We start from the raw sequence: 24,436 nt of genomic DNA, 5'->3' as shown, positions 1-24,436 counted from the left end.
CTGTCAGGGAGATGGGCACAGACCTGAAAGGTGACAACACACTCTAGGATCTTGTAGATCTACAGGAAGAATGAGAAATGGGGAGACAATTGAAAGGATGAGGAACTATGAGTGGCTTTATTAAAAACAAGGTGATGACAGCAGCTTTAAAGAGGAAGAACATGAGAATCTCAGGGAGGGGGATTTTAATGCTCTGTTTTACTTACTCGCTGGAAAGCCACTTGGATATCACAGTTCATGACTTTAACAGGCACTTCTCGATCAGCAGCAAAGCTGCCTGCCAAAATGGGCAGAGTCCTAATTCATGTGTGCTAATTGACCTTCTTTCCAAGACTTACCTAATTACTGGTGGGTGACGATTTTCCAGAGTCCAGCAGCTGATGCAGTCAACTTACTCATTTGGGTGGCAAAGGGACTGATGGCTTGCTAATGAGGCTCAGTGGTTACTCATTGTGGCCTTACACTGTCATAAGAGGCCAGGAGACTAACTGAAACCAACAACAAGGGAGAATCCAACTATCGCCCCTTGATGTTCAATGGCATTATAATCACTGAATCACCCATTGTCATATCCTGGAGGTTACCATTGACCAGAATCTGAACTGGACTAGCCATATAAATACTGTGGCTACAGGAGCAGGTCAGAGGCTAGGACTCATGAGATGAGTAACCCACATCCTGACTCCCAGAGCCTGTCTATCATCTACAAGGCACAAATCAGGAGTGGATGGGTGAGTACAGCTCCCACAACACTCAAGAAGCTTGACATTGTCTAGGACAAAGCAGCCTGCTTGATTGGCACCACATTCACAAACATTCACACCCTCCACCACTGACGCACAGTGGCAGCAGTGTGTACCACCTACAAGATGTACTGTAAGAATTCACCAATGCTCCATCGACAGCACCTTCCAAACCCATGACCACTACCAACTAGAAGGACAAGGGCAACAGACAGATGGAACACCACCACCTGGAAGTTCCCCTCCAAGTCATTCACCATCCTGACTTGGAAATATATTGCTATTCCTTCACTGTTGCTGGGTCAAAATCCTGGAACTCCCTTCCTAACAGCACTATGGGTGTGCCTACACCACATGGACTGCAGCAGTTCAATAAGGCAGCTCACCACTACTTTCTCAATGGCAACTAGGGATGGGCAATAAACGCTGGCCCAGCCAGCAAAGCCCAAATCCCACGAATGAATAAAAAATGTCCCACTGATAGTTAGAATTCCCTTGATTTATTTGTGGAAGTATACCTGTGTGCACAGAAAATCTCAAAGAAGCGACATCATCATATTTCTGGTGAAGCCCCAACCCTACAGCTCCCCTTCCCCCTCCCCATCATATACCTGGCCTGTTGAAGTTTACATTCTCCCTGCCTCCCTGTACGGGATCAATGCCATTATTATTATTTGATTCCTAAGTATGGAATGTTAAAGTCCTCGTGCAACTTTAAGCTTTAATAGATTTGGATGTGTATATGTTAAAAGGAAATTGTAAATGGCCTAACAAAGCATAATCTTTTTTAAACGCTAATTTGTTTTTCATTTATTTCAGATGCTGAAACAGATTGAAAATGGCAACAGTCAAATAAATATAAAAGGAAAGTAAAAAACAAAAAAACTGCGGATGCTGGAAATCCAAAACAAAAACAGAATTACCTGGAAAAACTCAGCAGGTCTGGCAGCATCGGCGGAGAAGAAAAGAGTTGACGTTTCGAGTCCTCATGACCCTTCGACAGAACTTGCGTTCAAGTCCAAGGACTTGAACGCAAGTTCTGTCGAAGGGTCATGAGGACTCGAAACGTCAACTCTTTTCTTCTCCGCCGATGCTGCCAGACCTGCTGAGTTTTTCCAGGTAATTCTGTTTTTATAAAAGGAAAGTATATGCATTAGAATTCAAAACCAAAATAGAATAGAATATAACATATAAAGAAATAAATGATGGTTAAAGTATATCAGAGGTAGCAATGCATTCCCAGCTACCTACTATTCTCCAGGTTTAATCTTGCAAATATGTTGTTTCCATTGGCTTATTTTATGTACATTCCACAGCCCTTCTCATGATGTTTAGATTGCCATGACCTTCAGAGGTTTTATCTACAGTTTTACAAAATAGCCACTGAAATGAAAGAGAAATAGTGTCTCATAAGGCTGAAGTGCATTTGAACAAGTATGAGTATAGGAAATAGAAGCAGGTATAAGCCATTCGGCCCATCCAAGCCTGTTCCGCCACTGAAACATTGCTGATCATCTACCTCTTACTCCATTTCACCCCACTATCCCCATGTCATTAGTATCCATAAATCTATCGATTTCAGTCCTGAACATGTTCAGTGACTGAGCTTCCACAGTCTGCAGGGGTAGAGAATTAAGCTTCATCAACATCTGTAGGGAAGCTTAAGGAAAAATGAAGTCTAAACACTTTCAGTTTTCATGCTGGTGCCAAAGGTGGATGGCTAAGGCAGGTCACTATTCCTAAGTTTCAGAAATGCCCACCTGGTAGAAACTGAAATGAATGTATCTTTTTTGGCACACAGTAACTTGCATTCACATTGGGTGGAATCATCCCAGAGTTGCACTAAGTGCAGTAGTGGGCGCAAAAGACGATGTTTTACCTGCCAGCCGCAATGGCAGGTTTTCACACTGTACTGTCTGATTCCTGCCTCATTAATTATGCAGCCACAATAAACACGCAATCTCACTGGTGGGCAACCTCTGAATAGCCCACCACGTCGTTACCTCACCATCTCCTCACTTCGGGTGCTATATCTAAACTGCACCTGCCCACACAGTTCTCAATGTTTGCAGCCAGGACTGCTCCAGTGATGACATGGCCCCAAAAGCCAAAAGGAGTTCAGTGACCCATCGCTGGGATGTCTTTCGGAGGCCCATCGCAATGTCCTCCAGCCCCACTCTGGCTGCAGGAGGTCCAGCAATCTCACCACTATAGCTTGGGAGGCAGTGGCCAGTGCATTGCTGCTTGGAAAAGGTTGGCCATCCAGTGCAGAAAGAGGATGAATGATCTCATCCGTGCTGCCAGGGTAAGGCAACCATCTTATCACTCTAAACTCACAAAATCACAAAGCCATCACACATTCACTGGCATCTCACTCACTGCCAGCTCAAGGGACATCACCATTCATTCTCTCACATACCCCCTCTGAGTCATATGGACTCGAAACATTAACTGTGTTCCTCTCCGCAGATGCTGTCAGACCTGCTGAGTTTTTCCAGGTGTTTTTGTTTTTGTTTCAGATTTCCAGCATCCACAGTTTTTTGCTTTTACCCTCACATCATCTTCTGGCCGCATGTCCTCTGGAGTCTGTCTTCTCATTCCTCATCATCTTGAGGCCACTTGCACAGATCAACATGTGTCCCCACACACACCCTGGGATACCCCACTTCCCCAGTATAGCCGTCACCCTGCTGCCTCTTCTCTTGCCTGAGGCCACTTCTTCCCCTTCCCCAAGCAAGCCCTAGCCCTGCAACTTTGAAAAGCCACCCACACCTTACAGCTGGTCTGGTAGGTAGACCATGAGCCCCTCACCAAAAGCGATGTGATGTTGCCTGCGAAGCCTGGCACTGATGACCAAAACAAGGTAGGCCAACAAACCTCCAAGTCCTGAGTGAAGTGCAGCTCGCCAGGTGCATGATGCTTATGTACAGTCCTGAAACACATCGGTGTGTAACCACATGGACGTGCCTGGATGATCCAGCGTAGGGGGATGATTCCGGCGAGCAGGGCTTATAATGAGATGCTAAAATATTGAAATTAGGTTCCCGATGTGTGGCAGTGAGACACACGGCCCGCCATTGACAGGTTGAGCAGACAATCACAAACTAGTTTCACAACAGCGTAAAACCGATTTTTGGCCTTCTCGCCATATTGTCCGCTCACGCTGCCAAACATGCCCACCACCAACAGGGGCGGAAAATTCCACCCACTGACCTTTAAGTTTAGGCTTTGCTCACCTCTTGTCTGCCTAAATGTTTTTTTACAGACTGCGATGCTGTCTATATATTACCCAATACTAATTAGTACGTATAAATCTTGAGATATTACCCGATCATTCTACCTGGTTCTGGATTACCTGGTCCTTCTAACATCCCTGACACCAATCCACATTTTGATTACTCCTATAAAGGGGCTATCTTCCTTTCAAAGTTCTGATGCAGGGTCATAAGCTGAAACTGTAATCTTTCCTTTCCCCTTTTCAGATGCAGATCTGCCTGTGTTTTCGTGTTATATTTCAGATTTCAGTTTTTTTTTTCTTTTTATCTCTATTCAGCTTTGTTTCCTCAAAATGCAGATTTGCAACCCTTGAGGCGTCAGCATATGTTTGATGGTAACCTGCTTATGGAGGATTCACAGAACAGGAGTTAATACAATACATTGTCGAGATTGCTTTCAAAATTGTGATGACTCAATGGAGCGGACAGGTTTCAACAAGGAACAACTAAACTTTATTACAGAGAGCTTTTCTGGTGCGACACGCTCGATCAGGACTCTCATCAGAAAGTCCCACCCCCTGGATTGCCCGCACTTAGGGCTCATTGGTTGGAGCCTCAGAACATCACGTGACCCCTGATAGACAGCAGGAGGTGCCACACCCTCAGTTATTACAAAAAAATCAACCTATGATAGCCACTGTAGAGAAAATACTAACTGTATGTCCCCCATAGCCTCATAATCATGATGCAAGTTCTATTAGATCCTGTGGGAAGCTCATTTCACAAACATTTCTTCATTGCCATGAAGCACCAGTTGGTCTATTCACTAGAGCTTGAAAACAAGCTCTTTTGTTGGCCAACCCAGCTGGCTAAAGGTAATTGATACTTAAAATAGGACATGGGAGTCTCTACAATTGATCCTCAGTTCCAACCCATGTCACAACATCTTCCTGGCTAAGAATTAACCCAGTAACATTTGTGACAATGATCGGAGTGGTTTAGTTTTCAAATGAAATTTGGTCAGTGTGTTCCCACTGATCTAGAAAAGCTTTGACTCTTACTTTAATCTGTGAAAGTCTATATGGGTGCACTGTACAAATCTGTATGTCATAGGCTGATCCAGCTCGCCCTACGGTCTCTCTTGTCCCTCTCTCCTGTAGCAGCTGGTGCTACTCTGCCTGGTCTCATCACCTCCTCCGGCAGACCAAGAGAATCTGTAGCAAAATGCTGATGACCGAGCACTTATTTTCTGCTGGCGACTCCTATAAGGTATTCAATAAGGTGGAGTAGCACAGCGCTTACTATTTTTTATGTGAAATCCTCGGAGGATTTCTGAAATAAATGTTGATGAAGTGTTGGTGAGATCTTGACAAAGTGTCCCAGAAGTGCTCTTCAAGCCATCAGCAGCAAACGAACAGTAAAAGGCAAAAATAAAAATAAAAATAGCTGGAAAAACTCAGCAGGTCTGACAGCATCTGCGGAGAGGAATACAGTTAACATTTCAAGTCCGTATGACTCCTCATCAGAACCTGCTGAGTTTTTCCAGCCATTTTTATTTTTATTTTTGTTTCAGATTTCCGGCATCCGCAGTATTTTGCTTTTATCTTAGAGTTAAAGGCAAAATACTTGTAAGTAGCTCTTGAAATCCTCTGCAACAACTTTTTACGCCCAGTCAGCTAGCTGGTGTTCAGAGAAGGCATTAGGTGAAGCACTAGCAACCAAAACCAAGCCCACTCCCCCAAGACACTCCCCCACATCCCCCTCCCACCATCACTCACCTGTGCCTGGTCCTTGGAAATCCCATGCCTCGGGTGAGTGTAGTACCACCTGCAGCCTCCCTGGTGGCACTGCCGAGCGCTAAAGAGCTGCCAGCCTCTGATTGACTGGCATCTCTCGGCAGGTGGGAATTCCGCCACCTAGGGTCCTTGGTCTCAAGGAAGGCCTGCCGCTGACCAGTTAAGTGCCTGATTAATACTTAATATAGCGTGCCTTCCGAAAAGGGATGCGGGGCTCTTGCCGGCTCTCCAGCCAGCAGGTGAGACACCCATCATCTCCCATTAAATACTGCCCATACTGTTCCACTAAAATTGTCATGTAACCTCTTTCATGAGCACTAACAGGCAAGTTAAGTGGCAATCAGCTGCTTAACAATCCTCTGGGTGACTTCAACTCCAAGATTGCGCCTTGCTCAAAATGTGGGCTAAACAGGCATTTCAGCTCACGACCCTTTCTTGGCCACCTGGAGGGCTCTTTGGCACCTAAAATATTACTGCCCTCCTAACATCTGTTTGAGGCAGCCACCAAGCATGCCTATAGATATCACCCAATCCAAAATGGCATTGGACATATTTCCAGTGCTGTTCAGGCACACAACATACACCCAAAAAAAAAACAGGCACAGTGAGTATTTGTTTCACCCTGCCTCATTTGCAGAAATCTCTGAAATTTGAAATGTTGCAAAATGAAGAAAATAATCACTGAAAAGGAATAAGATTGAATGAAGATTTATTATCACCTGAGATATGAAGTTAATGGAAGACTCCATTTTGGAGAGCTCAGTGGTCTGTAGATCCAGCAGTTGCAGTACTTTCGCAGCCAAGCTGTCGATTTGACTAGCTACACTTGCGAGAGATTGGGCAGCATAGGCCTTGGTCTCCTCAAAAGCTTTTGTCTTGTCTTGAGACTGTAAGAAAAATACATTATTTTAGGGACAGCTTTTATGGAAAAAGTGTAAAGTTCTCTCCAGATACTGAGAAATATTCGTACTGCATCAAGTATTGTAGTCCATCATTTTTGTAAAAATCCCTTGCTATTTGAATCATGGAAAACAATTATAATTTGTTTATTTGTGAGAATATTGAAAACTAACAATAATCTTCAAATCCAATTGTTGCAATGTGCACTATTGGTTTTGCATTGGAACATGTTGAAAATACAATTTCACTTTTTGCACTTAATTATATATGTAAAAAGAACAAGTTTTTTTTATAGGTAGGGAAGCTGTTATAACTTCATTCAATTGCTCGACATAATATTTTTTTTATTCTTTCATGGAATGTGGGTGCCACTGGAAATTTTTTATTGCCCATCCCTAATTACCCTTGAATTGAGTGGCTTGCTAGGCCATTTCAGAGGGCAGTTAAGAGTCAACCACATTGCTGGGGGTCTGGAGTCACATGTAGGCTAGACCAAGTAAGGATGGCATGTTGCCTTCCTTAAAGGGCATTAGTGAACCGCATGATTTTTTATGACAGTTTACAGGCACCATTAGTAATACTTATATCCCAGATTTTGATAATTAATTGAATTTAAATTTCACCAGTTGCCATGGTGGGATTTGAACCTGTGTCCTCAAAACATTACCCTTAGTCTCTGGATTACTAGTCCAGTGGCCCGACCACTATGGCACCATCTCCTCATCTCCTTTCTCTATTTATAATGTTTTAAAATAATTCCCTATGATATGCATACTGGAACTGCTTATTGCCTACAACAACATCAGTCTGGCAGCAGCTGCTATGAACCCCAGGAACATCATCTTCACCTCAACCTTCAGCTGGCAAATGTCTCAGGCCAGACAACACGTGGCTCCACAGTTCAGCCATGGCTCCCTATAGGTTCTCCTCTAGGCTGTCCAAGAACGGCGGGATGTGCTTTTTCCCACCACTGGCATCAGGAAACCCTCCAGTCTGAACAAGGAAGCCAGGACAGAGATTGAAGTGAAGATTAGCAGCCATGTGGTCCACAAGCACACTTGGGTCCAAGGCAGGAAAAAGGTCAGTGACCTATTCCTCACCACCAGGGTGAGTAAATGGTGGCATCAGGTCTATGTGGTTCACAGAGTGGGGGACAACAAGCAGCATATTTCAGTGAAGGGGGGCAGCGGGCAGGCAATAAAATGCAGAGTAAACCTCAGTAGCAGATGCATCATGAGGCCTGAAAATAGTTGGTCCAGAATTTGCTGGCTTATACTTCCATCATTGTACAAGTGGCATGAGAGTGAGTGTGGACCGTTATCCGGGAGGCCACATTATTTGTCGGAGAGATGCGTACTGATAAGGGAGTTCAGTGTCCCTCGCGGTGAGACTCATTGTTCCCTTCAGTCTGCAAAAGAAAATGGCACATAAGAACATACACACATAAGAAATAGGAGCATGAGTAGTCAATTCAGCCCCTCAAGCCTGCTCTGCCAGTCAATTAGATCGTGGCTGATCTGATGTGGCTTTAACTTCACATTCCTGCATGTCCTATAACCCTTGACTCCCTTGCAGCTCAAAAATCTAACTCAGTCTTGAATATATTCAGTGATCCAACCTCCACTGCTGTCTGTGGAAGAGAATTCCAAATTCTAGCGACCCTCTGAGAAAAGAAATTTATCCTCATCTCCTTCTTAAATGGGAGACCCTCTACTTTGAAACTGTTATTTTTTTTTTTTCATTCATGGGATGTGGGCTTCGCTGGCTAGGCCAGCATCTATTGCCCATCCCTAGTTGCCCTTGAAAAGGTGGTGGTGAGCTGCTATTTTGAACCGCTGCAGTCCATGTGGTGTAGGTACACCCTCAGTGCTGTTAGGAAGGGAGTTCCAGGATTTTGACCTAGCTACAGTGAAGGTACAGCGATATAGTTCCAAGTCAGGATGGTGAGTGACTTGGAGGGGAACTTCCAGGTGGCGGTGTTCCCATCTATCTGCTGCCCTTGTCCTTCTAGATGGTAATGGTCATGGGTTTGGAAGATCCTGTTGAAGGAGTCTTGGGTGAATTCCTGCAATGCATCTTGTAGATGGTACACACTGCTGCTACTGTGCATCCGTGGTGGAGGGAGTGAATGTTTGTAGATGTGGTACCAATCAAGTGGACTGCTTTGTCCTGGGTGGTGTCAAACTTCTTAAGTGTGGTGGGAGCTGCACTCACCCAGGTGAGTGGGGAGTATTCCATCACACTCCTGACTTGTGCCTTGTAGATGGTGGGACAGGCTTCAGGGAGTCAGGAGGTGGGTTATTCGTTGTATGATTCTTAGCATCTGACCTGCTCTTGTAGCCACAGTATTTATATGGCTTGTCCACTTCAGTTTCTGGTCAATGGTAACCCCCAGGGGGTTGATAATGGGGTATTCAGTGATGGTAATGTCATTGAACATCAAAGGGCAATGATTGGATTTTCTCTAGTTGGAAATGGTCATTGCCTGATACTTGTGTGGCACGAATGTTACATGCCACTTGTCAGCCCAAATCTTGATACAGCCCAGGTCTTGCTGTTTTTGGATATGGACTGCTTCAGTATCTGAGGAGTTGCGAATGGTGCTGAACATCATGCAATCATCAGCAAATATCCCCATTTCTGACCTTATAATAAAAGAAGGTCATTGATGAAGGAACTGAGGATGGTTGGGCTGAATACACTACCCTGAGGAACTTCTGTGTTGAAATCCTGGAGCTGAGATGACTGACTTCCAACAACCACAACCATCTTCCTTTGTGCTAGGTATGACTCCAAACAGCGGAGAGCTTCCCCCCTGATTCCCATTGACTCCAGTTTTGCTAGGGCTCCTTGATGCCACATTCTGTCAAATGAGGCCTTGATGTCAAGGGCAGTCACTCTCACCTCGGGAGTTCAGCTCTTTTGTCCATGCTTGAACCAGAGCTGTAATGAGGTGAGGAGCTGAGTGGCCCTGGTGGAACTCAAACAGGATGTCAGTAAGCAGATTATTGCTAAGCAAGTGTCGCTTGATAGCATTGTTGATGACCCCTTCCATTACTTTACTGATGATGGAGTGTAGACTGATGGGCTGGCAATTGGCCGGGTTGGATTTGTCCTGTTTTTTGTCTTCAGGAATTGGATCATCCACTCGGCACTTCTGGCTGAAGATGTAAGTGCTTCAGCCTTATCTTTTGCACTATGTGCTGAGTTCCTCCTTCATTGAGGATGGGGATATTTGAGGAGCCTCCTCCTCCAGTGAATTGTTTAATTGTCCACTACCATTCACGGCTGGATGTGGCAGGACTGCAGAGCTTAAATCTGATCCATTGGTTGTGGAATCGCTTAGCTCTGTCTATCACTTGCTGCTTATGCTGTTTGGCATGCAGGTAGTCCTGTTTTATGGCTTCACCAGGATGATGCCTCATTTTTAGGCATGCCTGGTGCTGCTCCTGGCATGCCCTTATACACTTTTCATTGAACCAGGGTTGATCCCCTGGCTTGATGGTAATGGTAGGGTGAGGGATATGCCAGGCTATGAGGCTGCAGATTGTGTTCAAGTACAATTCTGCTGCTGATGATGGCTCACAGTGCCTCATGCATGCCAGTCTTGAGTTGCTAGATCTGTTTGAAATCTATCCCATTTAGCATGGTGGTAGCGCCACACGACACGATTATCCTCAATGTGAAGGTGGGACTCCGTCTCCACAATGACTCATTAGGAGTGGTCACTCCTACCGATGCTGTCATGGACAGATGCATTTGCAGCAGGCAGGTTGGTGAGGGTGAGGTCCCTCTTGTTGGTTCCCTCACCACCTGTCGCAGACTCAGTCTAGCAGCTATGTCCTTTAGGACTCAACCAGCTCAATCAGTAGTGGTGCTACCGAGCCACTCTTGGTGATGGACATTGAAATCCCCACGCAGAGCACATTCTGTGCCCTTGCCACCCTCAGTGCTTCCTCCAAGTGGTGTTCAATATGGAGGAGCACTGATTCATTAGCTAAGGGCGGGTGGTATGTGGTAATCAGCAGGAGGTTTCCTTGCCCATGTTTGACCTGATGCCATGAGAGTTCATGAGGTCTGGAGTCGATGTTGAGGACTCCCAGGGCAACTCCCTCCTGACTGTATACCACTGTGCCGCCACCTCTACTGGGCCTGTCCTACCTGTGGGACAGGACATACCCAGGGATGGTAATAGTGGCGTCTGGGACATTATCTGTAAGATATGATTCTGTGAGGATGACTATGTCAGGCTGTTGCTTCACCAGTCTGTGAGACAGCTCTCCCAATTTTGGCACTAGCCCCCAGATGTTAGTAAGGAGGACTTTGCAGGGTCAACAGGGTTGAGATTGCTGTTTTCATTTCCATTGCCTAGGTTGATGCTGGGTGGTCTGTCCTGTTTCATTCCTTTTGTGTGGCTTTGTAATAGTTTGATACAGCTGAGTGACTTGCTAGGCCATTTCAGAGGGCATTTTAAGAGTCAACCACATTGCTGTGGGTCTGGAGTCACGTGGAGACCAGACCAGGTAAGGACAACAGATTTCCTTCCCTAAAGGGAAATCTATTGGAGATGAAAAGACAGGCTGGAGAACACCTGGCGGAGCTGCCAGAGGCATTGTGCAGACGATGGATGAGGCCCCATCAGTTTTTAAACAGATTTCCTTCCCTAAAGGACATTAATGAAGCAGATGGGTTGTTACAACAATCGACAATGGTTTCATGGTTATCATCAGACTTTTAATTCCAGATTTTTATTGAATTCAATTGAAATTCGATTCCATCTACCATGGCTGAATTTGAACCCAGATCCCCAGAGCATTACCCTGGGTCTCTGGATTACTAGTCCAGCAACAATACTGCTACACCATTGCGTCCCCCTATGTTGTTTTGCATGATATTTTAATATAACATATGCAAAACAACACCAAAGATGGTTGGAGGAGTTTCCCGACGCTCACACCTGCAGAGCAGAAAGCAGTACAATTGGCCAGAGAGCAGGATGGCTGGGCAATCATGGATGGCAGAGCAGGAGTTTCAAGAGAAGAGATTGAGGAGTCCTTGAGCCTGGTGCCAACCACTGGGCAGAAAGGAAACATGTGTCAGAGAAGAATGGGAAGAGGGATTGTTAACTAAGGCGATCCTAATTGTTTCTGTTCTCTAATGCAGGTCCTCAAATTTGGGAGGGACCTCCTGCTCCATTAACCATGAACCTGCAATCTACCTCTGAGGAGGAGGTTGTCAAAGCCTCAGAAGGTGCACCTCATATCTGTCCCTCTCACCCTTCACCAGCTCAGAAAGAGTCACCTTGATGGGTGCAGATCATGGTTAGAGTGGGGGCGGGGTGGTGGTGTCATAATTTGGTGAGCACATCATGGATACACCAGAGCGGCTGATAGAGGCTGTGACGGCCGGGGACCCTGACAGTCGGAGGACTGTCAGAGGCCAGGCCCATGGTGAGCCCCAGGCTGATGAAGGGCCTCTGGTCATGGCCACAAGAAACCTATTGGAGATGCAGAGACCAGGCGGGCAAACACCTGGCCGAGCTGCCAGTGGCATTGTGCAGATATGTGCAGATGATGGAGGAGGCCCCATCAGTTTTTAAACAGTTCCAAGAGAGAGACCAATGGGCCTCCCACACGCGTCCCTCCATGGCCCTGGCATCTGATCCCAGGCCGTCCAGACCTTCCAACACCAATACATCCTCCGCATCATACTCACTCGATAAGGAGTGTTGGCTCCTCTATGCCTGTGGCTGACAAGTCCTCCGCCTTCTGTTGCGTTAAGTTTAGCAGGGGGCAGCAGACCTTCTTTGAGGAACACACTGTAGTGCTCCTCCACAGCAGTCCATACAGAAGCATTCCAATGGTTTGCTCTATAGTAACTCCTTTGGATGCAGGGGAAACATTGTGCTGCTCTTTTGAGTGGATAGCCCCTAACACACATTATCCATTCCTGCTTGGAGGCTTGAATGGTTACCTGGGAGTTAGCTCGGATGTATGAATCATGAGAGCTCCCAGGGATGCAAGCACACATCTGGAGATTCCATTTCAGGTGGTCACAGGTCAATTGCACATTAATTGAGTGGTACCCTTTTCTACTTATGAAGGTTGCAGGCTGGTTTCTGGGAGACCTGATCACCACATGTAAGCAATCGATTACCCCTGAACCTATGGGGAACCCATGATGGCACCAAAGCCCACTGGTCTTGCAACCAGGCTCTCTGGACCCTTACTGAACTGCACAAACTCTCCAGCCCTTTTAAAGAGGGCATTCATGACCTTTCAGATGCAGCATTGCGTTCTGGAAGGAGCTGCTGACATAGAAGCTTAATGGCACAGTTACTTTTAGTTCCACTGGCATTGGGTTCCCTCCCAGTCCACAGGCCCAGAGGTCCTCTTGAAGGAAAGCACACAGGTTAGTGACTGCCTCTATAAATATCCTCAGCCACCTTTGGCATTGTCCCTCCATCATTTGCTGGTAGTTTTGGCATGTGTGGTGGACTCTAGAACACACGATTGCTCATTGCACCAGCCCCTGGTTACCTCCATCATGACCACATTGTCTGGTGCCGCTCCTTGTTAACCTTCTGGCTGCTGTTGTATGTGGCTGAATGCCATCCTTTTTCTGCCCTATTCCCCCTCCAACTGAGGCTTCAGGAACACTCCATGAATGAGACTCATTTTGACACCAGCGAGTGAACAGAGGGCAGAAGACAGGCAAAGGTTTGTCCTCCACTGCTGGCCTGGCGCCTCAACCAAAACTTTGCACCTATGGACAAATGGAGATCACCCTGGTCTTCTTCAACCCGAGTCTGGTTTTGCTCTCAAAGTCCCTCGATCTTCCCTCAATCAGCCTTGACCATTAATCATTCACCCTCCAGCCTCACTTTGTCACCCTCGACCTTGCCTTGGTCAGCTTCGACCTTCTCTCAATCACCCTTGACCATCCTTGGTCATCCTTGAGCTTCCCTGCTCCATGCTAGTTTTTACCGGTCATGAAAGCAGGGGCCCATGTTTCCCAAGCACCACCTACCTAATTCCAAAGATAGCACTTAATCACAGAATCATCTGTTTCAATGAATATTCATTGCATGCAAATCCATTACAATTAGTTTCCCACTACATGCCATTGGCATTGCCATTCCACTTCCAACCCGCTGTCAGGAAAATTTGGTGCTTCTAACCTGACTTCAGGAACTTCACTTCCTGTCCTATTGAGCACCCCTGCCCACCTCTTTCTCCCACCCTGTCCCTCACCCAGCATTAAGTTCTGCCCTACATAATACTTGATGCCACCACATAGGTTTTGAACATTGGTTATTAATGGATTTATTAGATTCTTATACTGGGTTTCAGTTGCATAGTTTGTGCTCTTTCCAATCACATAACAACAGCAAACTGGAGCTAGTGTGAGGAAGGAGTATTTGACTCATAAATGTTCAAGCTACCAAAGCAAATACTCATCTCAAACTCAACCTGTTGCATTATTAACAAAAGTCAATCATAACAATCCTAACAAATAAATCACAATCCTCCATCCAAGAAGCGTATTCACTATGTTAATCACTGCAATAAACAGCTAAACACGTTTAGCAGTATGAAATCTGTCATTTCACTGCAATTTCATGGAAATAGCTCCATTGGGAATGCTTTTCATAATCAAGGAATTTACATTAATTGTGATACATTCATGTGAACAGTGCATTATTTTCATAACTTCGCAAGTAAAACAATGGATAATAAATCACTGACAGTGCATTTTACCCAAAAAGAAAAATCTTTATTTATTTATCTTATTATCTTTATTTATTAACTGAACAAATTTTTTATATCAGAAATCTATAGGAAAATAGTCCGTGATAGAAAAAATGTGCTGTTTAATGCTATTTCTTCTAAAATAGAAACACGTGAATTAGAAAAGCAAATAAGAAAGTCAGTTTTTTTAATTCTAATTGACGTCAAGCAGAAATAACAACATTTGCATTTTCACCACTCACATCTTAAAGTGAAACTTCCAAATGCTGATAGAAATCAGAATGGAAACCTGTGACTTCTGCTATCATTCTGGTTTATGAGTGGTCACAAGTCTTAAACCATTTTTAAAAAATTGTTGGAGGCAACATTTCAGCATTATCAGTTACAAGTGAATTAAGAAAGTCAGAGCATCGCAGGAAAATTTTGAAGAACATTGTTTCTCAGCTCGACTTTGTATTGTTTTGTATAGTGCAAAGTTCCCTGGAAACTTCAGTTTCCCAAAATCATTTTTAATAATGAGGAAATATGTGTTTGGCCAATAATTCACACTCAACTGATTTTTTTAACAATCCGTGGAAGAAAATGTCATTAAAATCTGAATATTGAAAAAGCAGTAACTATACAAAAATGCAAAGTGTTTCTGAAATAATTTGTACATGATACAATCTAACCATAACATTCGGTATCAATATTTCAAGATTGATGGCTAGAATTATTGAGTTTTTCTTTAATATATGAACATTTACTTTGTCCTAATCAAGTACATAAGCTTTTGAAAATCCAGTAATTGTTTCCTAATATAATTCAAAAAACATTGAGCTAGTTTCCATGTGTATCCATTAGCTACAGGTATTGAAATGCAGGGCACACAACTGCCTGGAAACCAGAAGCATGCTGCACTGCCAGCCTTTCAATGCAGTGTGCTACAGAGCTAAGGAAGGTATATCAGTGCAGAAAAGTCTTTGCTTATCAGCATTGTTTAAAATTCTCAACACAGTACATGCCAAATCCACTTATGATTTTGCAAGTAAATAATTAATTTCTGATACTGTTTAATAAATATATCAAATATTAGACTGAATTAAAAGCTATCTTTCAAATATTTGTTGGAATATCATTTCTGAATTTATCTGGTTAGGGTACTTGAGTCTAGACCCTCTCAAGTTTTGAACTAGTAATAGCATAAAATGTTACAACTAGTTTATTAAATACTGTAGTAATATTCCTCAGTAAATTATATAACCAGTAAGCTGTAGCAAAGCTAATAGAGAAGTACAAGTTACTGAATATGAATGACCAGATGCACAGTCCAAGTGAATAGGGAATGCACTGCAGCTATGGTTAGGCTTGTTATAGTTACAAATACTTAACTAACTTAATTCACATACCTGTATGTAGTTATTCTCACAGTATTCAGCTACTTTCTGGAGATTTGTGTAGCTTTCCTTCAAAGCTTGTCTATCTGCAGGGATGTCATGTTGAAATAAGCTCTGCATTTCTGCCATTTTGCAGAGACTGTTTTCATTTCCTTCTTCTGTGAACACTCAGGTTTTTAACTTGAGGTTTCCCCAGCCTCAGCTTATTTATTGTGATCTTTCAATCAGAGCATTCTGGGCATTTTTGCACACACAAAAAAAATAGTGCAGTGCTTTATACAAAAGCATTGTTTACTTAAAAAGGTCATGTCAGAGGTTTTCTTATGCAGAGTTTCTGTTTGATCAACACATTGTGAGAATATATAAAAATGGAAGGATTCTACATTTAAGAGGTAAATTGCACTTTTTATGCATAACAGAATCCTTTTAAGTTTATTTTTTGTAGGATCAATTTCCTTTCAAAGTCCAGGATCAAATGTGTTCTCTTATGAGATTATTTACCCTTTTTAATTGTGATGGTATAAGGAAAACAGATCAGTTTTGATCATTCTATTGGTAGGTCCCACCACTTTTGACAAAAATGGAAAATCACATTCAGCACATGCTCTGACTTTCACACCACTTTGAATTGCTTTCAGAAAACAGTATGCTGTACAGTTTCAATATAAATTACATCAAAACATATTTTCCAATTATGTATGTGCTTGGAGTAGTCTTCAGGAGAAGGCACAGGAACATTAAATTATTGAAGAAGACACTGTTTGAGCAAGACTGAGGCAAGACGAAGAAGATAAGATCATTTCAGTCAGCAAAGTTTAAACTTCCTTATGTCTAAAGTAAGGAGAAACAAAGACGAATTATTCAAAGTGGCACCATCTTTGGTTCTAACTCATTTAGTCTAAGAATTGAACAGCATAGCACCTGGTTTTCAGCACTAAGAAGATACATAAGGCCCCCAAATGATGTGTAGGAACTTTTGCAGTCAGAAGTATGCCGCCCACCATTTAGGGTATCTTTCACATGCAAATCACAAGTTTAGGGAAGCCAAGCTGACACTCTTGAGTCATCTTGTTTTCCATTTTCAACTCTCAAAGTAATTTGTAAAACGGCCTTAGCCTTTCACCTGATTCTTAAAAGATTTCATTGTTAATAAATTCAAGTTTTTATGATCAAAGTGTAAAGTGTTAAGACTTTAGAGCTCATATTGTGATCAAAATAACATAAACAAAATAAAAATTGTTTAGTGATCCAGAGTTTGTATTCATTCCCAAATTTGGGAAAATTAGCTCAGCTCGAGGAAGGACACTCTCATTACCAATCAACCAGAAAACAAATGGATAATCATCAGCCCACTGGGAAAACAGACACAAAAATATGACACAACATGGTCTTTCTACTGACCGTTGGGCAGGGTTTTTGGGTCGTTGGGCAGGCGCAGCAGGCAGGTCCGGGAGCGGCCGGGGAACAGCCCATGATCAGCCCCCAACCACGATTTCATGCTGGCTGGTCAATTAATGGCCAGCCAGCGTGAAAGGCGCGCTGAGAAACTCAGCACTGCTGGGGTGGGGGCAGGAGGAGTGCAAGCACGAAAGTCTGCACATGCGCAGGGGGAGTACGCACTGAAAGTTCCCCGAAGGTGGGGAGCTACCTGTGGTAACTGCGCAATTTTAAAATCAAAAATATAGACTTAATATGTGAAAAAAATGGGCCTAATTCAAAATAACATAAACAAAATAAAAATTCTGCCCAAAAATTTATATTTATTTTTTATTTAATTGTGGAAACCTCATCCTGACCGTGGATGAGATTTGCTAAAAAATCAAAAGGCTGCCTGGCCAATTCACCTGCCTGCCAACCAAAAGGTTGGAAGGGCAACGAAAGATAGGTTTAAATTAATTAATTAAGGGCCTTAATAGGCCTCTTAATTGTCAGCAGGTGCACTGCTGACTCTTGCGCGTGCCCACCGACTGAAATATTGCTTGCCCACAGGATGTAAAATCCTGCCCATTAGGGGCTGCCTTCATCTCTTTTATTTGTTGTCTCTCCACCATCTGTAAAGCACTTTGGGACCTTTTCTCTGTTATACGGACTGTTTAGATTCAAACTGTTATTCTCTCAAAATAACAGATCCTCGGTGTGATCTTCCGTCCAACTTTCCAGCTAGGCAGAACGCAAATTCAACACCATCAATAGACAGAAGGAATTAGACTCATAGGACTGGATTTTGTGTGCCCTGCCGGGCCTGCTTTCAGCAGGGTGTGGGGGTTCAGGTAAAATAGGGTGAGTGCCCACCCCAACACCTTCCCACACACTCCCGAGCTCAACCCCATAACACAGTAGTTGGGCAGCGCCAAAATTGGTTGCACGCCAGCCATAGTTAAATAAATAATCAAGAGTCAATTGAGCTTGTTAGCAAGCCGATTGACCCCAATAATACGCTGCCCACACAAAATATTGTTGACATGGGGAGCTGGGCGGGAATGGGTAGGCCAATTTGGTTAAAACATTTTTAAAGGAGCAGGAAGGAAGTGGGGTACTATCTTCAAGCGGTGCCCTTTGTGCATCAGAGGACGGCAGCCACCCTAAGATAGTGCCCTCCTCTTCTTCCTGCCCACCTGCTCTGAAAAACCCACCACACCCACGGCCACACCCCCCTCCCTAAGCCATCTAAACCCTTCCTACTCAATACTCTGGATTTACCTTACTGCAGGATCTATTGGGCCTTCTTCTTGTGGCTAGTTGCAGTCCTGGCAGTGCCCACTAATGAGATCTTGGCATTGCCAGGGCTGCTTACACTACTGGCCAATCTGATTGGCTAGTAGATCCCAAGGGCGGGACTTCCTCCCCAGAGATGTAAGGAAGTCTGACTGTCACCAGCCTGCAGCGTATTATGACTGCGGGGAAGGCTGGCATGGAGCAAGTCGGCTTCATGCTGACTTTTCCTCAAGGGTGGGTGAGCCATTCGCCCTCTCATAATATGTAGCCCATAGTCAACCTTCCTCCCCCAACCTTTGCCACTGTCAAGTAATGTCCTATCATGCCCCTACATCCTCCTCACGCAACTACCCCCTCCTAAACTGCACCCATCCCCTATCAAATTGCCAAATTAAAAAAATGCCCTGTTGTGCTGTGCCAATGAAAAACAGGCCACAAGTTTTATTTCCCACAATGGGTGGTCCCAATCTTGTTCATGTTGGCATTCTTCACCACGCTGAGGGTAGGTGTCATGTGGATGGCAGATAATTTCCCACCATAAGTCATGGAAATCAGGAGTTAAATATGAGAGCCACTGTTGCGTAACTTCTGGCAGCAGGCTACAGAACAGCCTGGCACAGCGCTACAGCAGGTCACCAACCCAACCACTTGAATGAAAATATTGCTTGATTTGGACATAAAGAGAAATGGGGAAAATAAATTTAAGATAGAAATAGGAGGCTCCAGCTACCTTTGCAGATGTAGCCACAAAAAATATTTAGGCATTTTTGTGGGAGGACAAAAAATGAAGACACAGGCTCTGAATTGCCTTGAGGTTGTCAGCACCTATGCCCGTTATTATCCAAAAAAAAATTGAGGAAACGTGTTTGGCACATTATGTCATATATGCGCTATGAATACACTGCCTTGAGTTTCTACATGTTTTTGGCAGCTTCAGTGAAACCCCCAAGGGAATGATTCACGTAAGAATGCCATTCACTTGATGGTACTGTTCTCTGGAATTTCCTATTTGCAGCACTATTGCACTCATGGAAATTTGGAGCCACAAATAATGGGCTCAGCTATTCCTCTGCGATTCAGCCCTAAATGTGGAGCTTACTCTTTGAAGAACCCCCAAACTTTCCTTGATGATTTTTAGTCAATTAATTATTTTCACAATTTTCACTGAAACTTTCACTTGACCCTGGCCTCATCTACTGTCAGTGTATTTCAAAAAGTACTTCACTGCCTGTAAAGTACTATTGGACATCCTGAGGTTGAGAAGAGCACCATATAAATGCAAATCTTTCTTCTTTCTACACCATCCTAATGGAGGAGGAGGAGGAACAACAGCATGTAGAGGCTAGGAGAAGACACCAGCCCTCCATATACAACCTCTATAGCATGTCAATAAGCAGTACAAATTCTACTTCATTTAACTAGATCAGTATATCTCCTAGGAAAGTAGAACATAGTATCCATGTGGGAAAGTTTTCCCATCAAGAAACTTTGAATATTTGATATTTCTAACATCTGTCTTTTGCAGAAAAGATTTAACAATCCTGGACTTTCACAGCACCAAGCTAATTTAAAAGTTTCAAAACCATTCAATTTGGGTGCTTTGGAAAATATGAATAAAATCAGTTGGTTAAGGTTGGTACTTTTAGTATAGTTGTTCATTTAAACATGTACAGTTCCATGCAGTTGGGAGATTTCTCCAAAGGATAGCTAAATATTTTATGTAATTTAGAAGTTCTGCATTTCAGTCTTCTAATTGCAAACCTGAACATGAATGGAAGCAACTTTGTGACGATCTGCCATGGGTTGGGCAATGAGTAGCCAAGCTCGAATTGTATGTGAACTTCAAAAAAGTCAAATTGCAGAACTCTCAGCATAAAAAAATGAGGAAATTCAGCTCACGTGGGGCTACAATTTCTAAAAATGAACTTGCATCATGTGATTAAAATAGAGGCCTTGAATGACTACTTTCGCCAGTCATTTTCTGTGCAATATTACTGAAGACTGCACCCCTAGCCAAGCTGTTCCAGTACAGCTAAAACACTGGCATCTACCCAACAATGTGGGAAATTGCCCAGGTACATCCTGTCCACAAAAAGCAGGAGAAATCCAACCCGGCCAATTACCGCCCCACCAGTCTACTCTCAAGCAACAGCAAAGTGATGGAAGATGTCGTTGACAGTGCTATCAAGCAGCACTTACCCAGAAATAAACTGCTCACTGACAGTTTGGGTTCTGTCAGGGCCACTCAGCTCCTGGCCTCATTACAGCCTTTGTCCAAACATGGAGAAAGGAGCTGAACTCAAGAGGTGAGAGTGACTGCCCTTGACCTCAAGTCAGTGTTTGACTGAGTGTGGCCTCAAGCAGCCCTAGGAAAATTGGAGTCAATGGAAATCAGGGGGAAAACTCTTCACTGGTTGGAGTTGTACCTAGCGCAAAGGAAGGTGGTTATGGTTGTTAGAGGTCAATCATCTCAGTCCCAGGCTATCACTGCAGGAGATCCTCAGGGTTGTGTCCTGGGCCCAACCATCTTCAGCTACTTCATTGATGACTTTCCCTCCATCATAAGGTCAAAAGTGGGGATGTTCGCTGATGATTGCACAGCACCATTCATGACTCCTCAGATACTGAAGCAGTCTGTACCCATAAACAACAAGACCTGGATAAAGTTCTGGCTTAGGCTGATAAGTGGCAAGTAACATTTGCACCATACAAGTGCCAGGCAATGATCATTTCCAACAAGCTAGAACCCAACCCTCTCCCCTTGGCATTCAATGGCAATACTAATGCTGAATCTCCCACTATCAACGTCCTGGGTGTTTCTATTGACCAGAATCTGAACTGGACGAGCCATATAAATATTGTGGCTACAAGGACAGGTCAGAAGCTGGGATTTCTGTGGAAAGTAACTCACCTCCTGACTCCCCAATGCCTGTCTACCATCTATCAGACACAAATCAGGAATGTGATGGAATACTTTCCACTTGCCTGAATGAGTGCAGCTCCAGCAACACTCAAGAAGCTCGACACCATCCAAGACAAAGCAACTCGTTTTATTGGCACCCCATTCACCATCAACAACATTCACTCTCTCTATGATGCAGTGTCAACAGTGTGTACCATCTACAAGATGCACTGCAGCAACTCACCAAGGCTCCTTCGACAGCACTTTCCAAAATCATGACCACTACAATCGAGAAGGACAAGGGCAGCAGGTACATGGGAACACCACCACCTGGAACTTCCCCTTCAAGCCACTCACCATCCTGAGGTGGAAATATATCGCCATTTCTTCACTGTCACTGGGTCAAAATCCTGGAACTCCCTTCCTAACAGCATTGTGGGTGTACCTACACCACATAGTTCTCAAGGGCAATTAGGGATGGGTAATAAATGCTGGCCTGACCAGCGACGCCCACATTCCATGAAAGAATTTTTAAAAAATATTGTTTGGCAGAATTATGTCTTGTGAGATGATGGTTTGTGCTAGGGTGGTCAACTCTGTGTTAAACATTTCCTGCCATGGCTCAGGAATCCCACTTTGGCATGGCAGTCTCTGCTACGTTTGTTGCAGATGAAGACAGTGGGCTGAGAAGGTGCAGGATTAGCAAGATTCTTCTGTTTTCTTTGGGCCCTCTCCTCAGCCAGCTGAGCCTTCCCTTTCTCCTGCCTCTTCCAAAGCCACTCCAAACAGTCATCCTGCAGATGTCGTGGCCATTGGTGACTGTTTCCCAGGTGTCAGTGTCAATGTCCGCCATTTTCATATCTCACTTGCAGGCATCTTTATAGCGCAGGTATGGACGCCAGCAGGTTGTGACCCAGTTGTGACCCTAGCTGACCATGCAGAAGGTCTTTAGGTATACAGCCATCATCCATCTGATGAATGTGGCTGAGCTAATGCAGATTTTGTTGGTTTAGCACTGATTGTATGCTGATGGAATCAGTACCCTCCAGGACCTCTGACCTGGAGATGCCGAGGATAAATATGAGACAGCGATGGTGGAAGCTGTTCAGCCTTCTCTCCGTAAATATTTAGGTAGTACAAATCTACCTGAACTGAACTTCTTATATGCTGAAAAGAATCAGCAATCATTGTTATTAAGGAGTATTGAGGAAGTCTCATTTCCTGGAACACTCTAGGCAGCCTCTCTGAAAATAATGATACAGAATGACCATGTTGTTGGTATGCTGAATTTTACATACACTCTCTCTTGGGCATTCTGAGCTTTTTGAATGGAGCTTATATCATTTTATTTCAGTTGCTGTTAAAAATGAATATCAAAATCTTATTTGCACTACTACTCCAACCCCAATGAAGCAACAGCTTAACAATTTTAGTTCTTGCATTCACCTCTAAATGCAGATGCACTAAAATGCTTTGCAAGACCTTTTGCAAAGAATAACTAGCTGTTCCACTACAATGGCAAAGCTTACACTTACATCCACGGTGTGGGGGTCGCTTTGAATGTTTATAACCTCATTAATTCCTGTGTGCAATCTCAAACCACTAGGCAGACAGTATTTCCTGTTACATGCGCTCATAAACCATTACAAGCACCCAGTGCGAGTATCAAACAGACCCAGGTCAAGCATGGCCCAATTAGACACAAAGTTTCTTCTACTCTACCAGAATAATAGCCTCTGTCCCGGCATCAGAAGTAAACCCCTTACTCCAGTAGTCTGACCATGCTTGAATGAGATTATCAACTAGTGTTAAATTAGGGGTAGATCAATGCTGGTGATGGAATGTTGTGGGGGAAGAAGGGCGGGGGTGTGACGCCCACTCACAACTAGCTTTAGAATATCCACAATTTGTTTCACATTGGATCATTTCAGCAACAGACAGAGGAGGCTTTCAGCGCAGCAGTAGATAATTATGGTATAAAAGCAAAGAACTGCTGATGCTGGAAATCCAAAACAAAAACAAAAACAGAAATACCTGGAAAAACTCAGCAGGTCTGGCAGCATCGGTGGAGAAGAGCACAGTTGACGTTTCGAGTCCTCATGACCCTTCAACAGAACTACGTAAAAATAGGAAAGGGGTGAAATATAAGCTGGTTTAAGGGGGGGAGGTGAGTGTTGGGACATGAAGAGCTAGGTAAAGGGCCAGTGATTGGTGGAGATAACCAAAAGATGTCACAGACAAAAGGACAAAGAGGTGTTGAAGGTGGTGATATTATCTAAAAGAATGTGCTAGTTAAGGGTAGAAAGCAGGACAGACAAGGTACAGATAGCTCTAGTGGGGGTGGGGTGAAGGAATACTAAAAAGGCTAAAAGGTAGAGATAAAACAATGGATGGAAATACATTTAAAAATGGAAATAGGTGGGAAAAGAAAAAGCTATATAAATTATTGGAAAAAACAAAAGGAGGGGGAAAAAACGGAAAGGGGGTGGGAATGGAGGAGAGAGTTCATGATCTAAAATTGTTGAACTCAATATTCAGTCCAGAAGGCTGTAAAGATAATTATGGTATGCAGACCAAAATTGAATCTCTATTCTCCAAACATTTCAATTAGCAGAATAAATTCACTTAATTCTCTCCTCGGGTTTTATTACAGCACTTGTAATATTGTGTCTGTGTTTAATATATGACCTGACTCAAAAGCAAATTTACCATGCATTGAATGACACAATTTCCCTTTAAATGATGACTGGAATGAAATGTAGCTCCACCTCCCTGCCTGTACTTCCTGTATACTCATTTAACTGAGGTTGGTGAAGGTGGTTTGCAGGCCCTTTCCTCATGGCTGTTCGTTAGGGTATTTGTCTAAATTATGATTATTATTATAAATGCTGGTTAAGCTAAAATATCCAGTACATTTTTGTGGATTTTCTGCTGTTGCTTGCCTTAATTCTTTTAGCTGTAACCCTTTACTTGGGCAGGTTCGTATGGCAGTGCAGCCTGGGCTTTCAGTGCAGACCTAATGCTGAATGTGATAATGT

The 24,436-nt window shown here is 43.7% G+C and overlaps 2 protein-coding genes across 2 annotated transcripts in view; one reads left to right on the top strand and one right to left on the bottom strand.

Moving 5' to 3' along the window:
- The window catches only part of LOC121269041 (abl interactor 1-like), a 246,053-nt gene that overhangs the window by 29,021 nt on the left and 192,596 nt on the right, over window positions 1-24,436 (bottom strand). The window contains exons 5-6 of the mRNA XM_041173443.1: window positions 15,794-16,612; window positions 6,474-6,641 (exon numbers count right to left, since the gene is read on the bottom strand). Of these exons, the coding sequence (XP_041029377.1) occupies window positions 6,474-6,641; window positions 15,794-15,910 (285 nt within the window). The 5' untranslated portion in view covers window positions 15,911-16,612. The remainder of the gene's footprint in view (window positions 1-6,473; window positions 6,642-15,793; window positions 16,613-24,436) is intronic.
- Window positions 24,171-24,436, top strand: part of LOC121269040 (acyl-CoA-binding domain-containing protein 5-like) — a 152,861-nt gene continuing 152,595 nt past the window's right edge. The window contains exon 1 of the mRNA XM_041173437.1: window positions 24,171-24,252. The gene's annotated coding sequence lies outside the window, so the exon portion shown is untranslated. The remainder of the gene's footprint in view (window positions 24,253-24,436) is intronic.

This window comes from Carcharodon carcharias, chromosome 23 (assembly GCF_017639515.1).
Source record: "Carcharodon carcharias isolate sCarCar2 chromosome 23, sCarCar2.pri, whole genome shotgun sequence".
NCBI lineage: Eukaryota > Metazoa > Chordata > Chondrichthyes > Lamniformes > Lamnidae > Carcharodon > Carcharodon carcharias.
The sequence above is the reverse complement of the archived record's forward strand: the minus strand, read 5'-3'. Positions and strand labels throughout refer to the sequence as shown.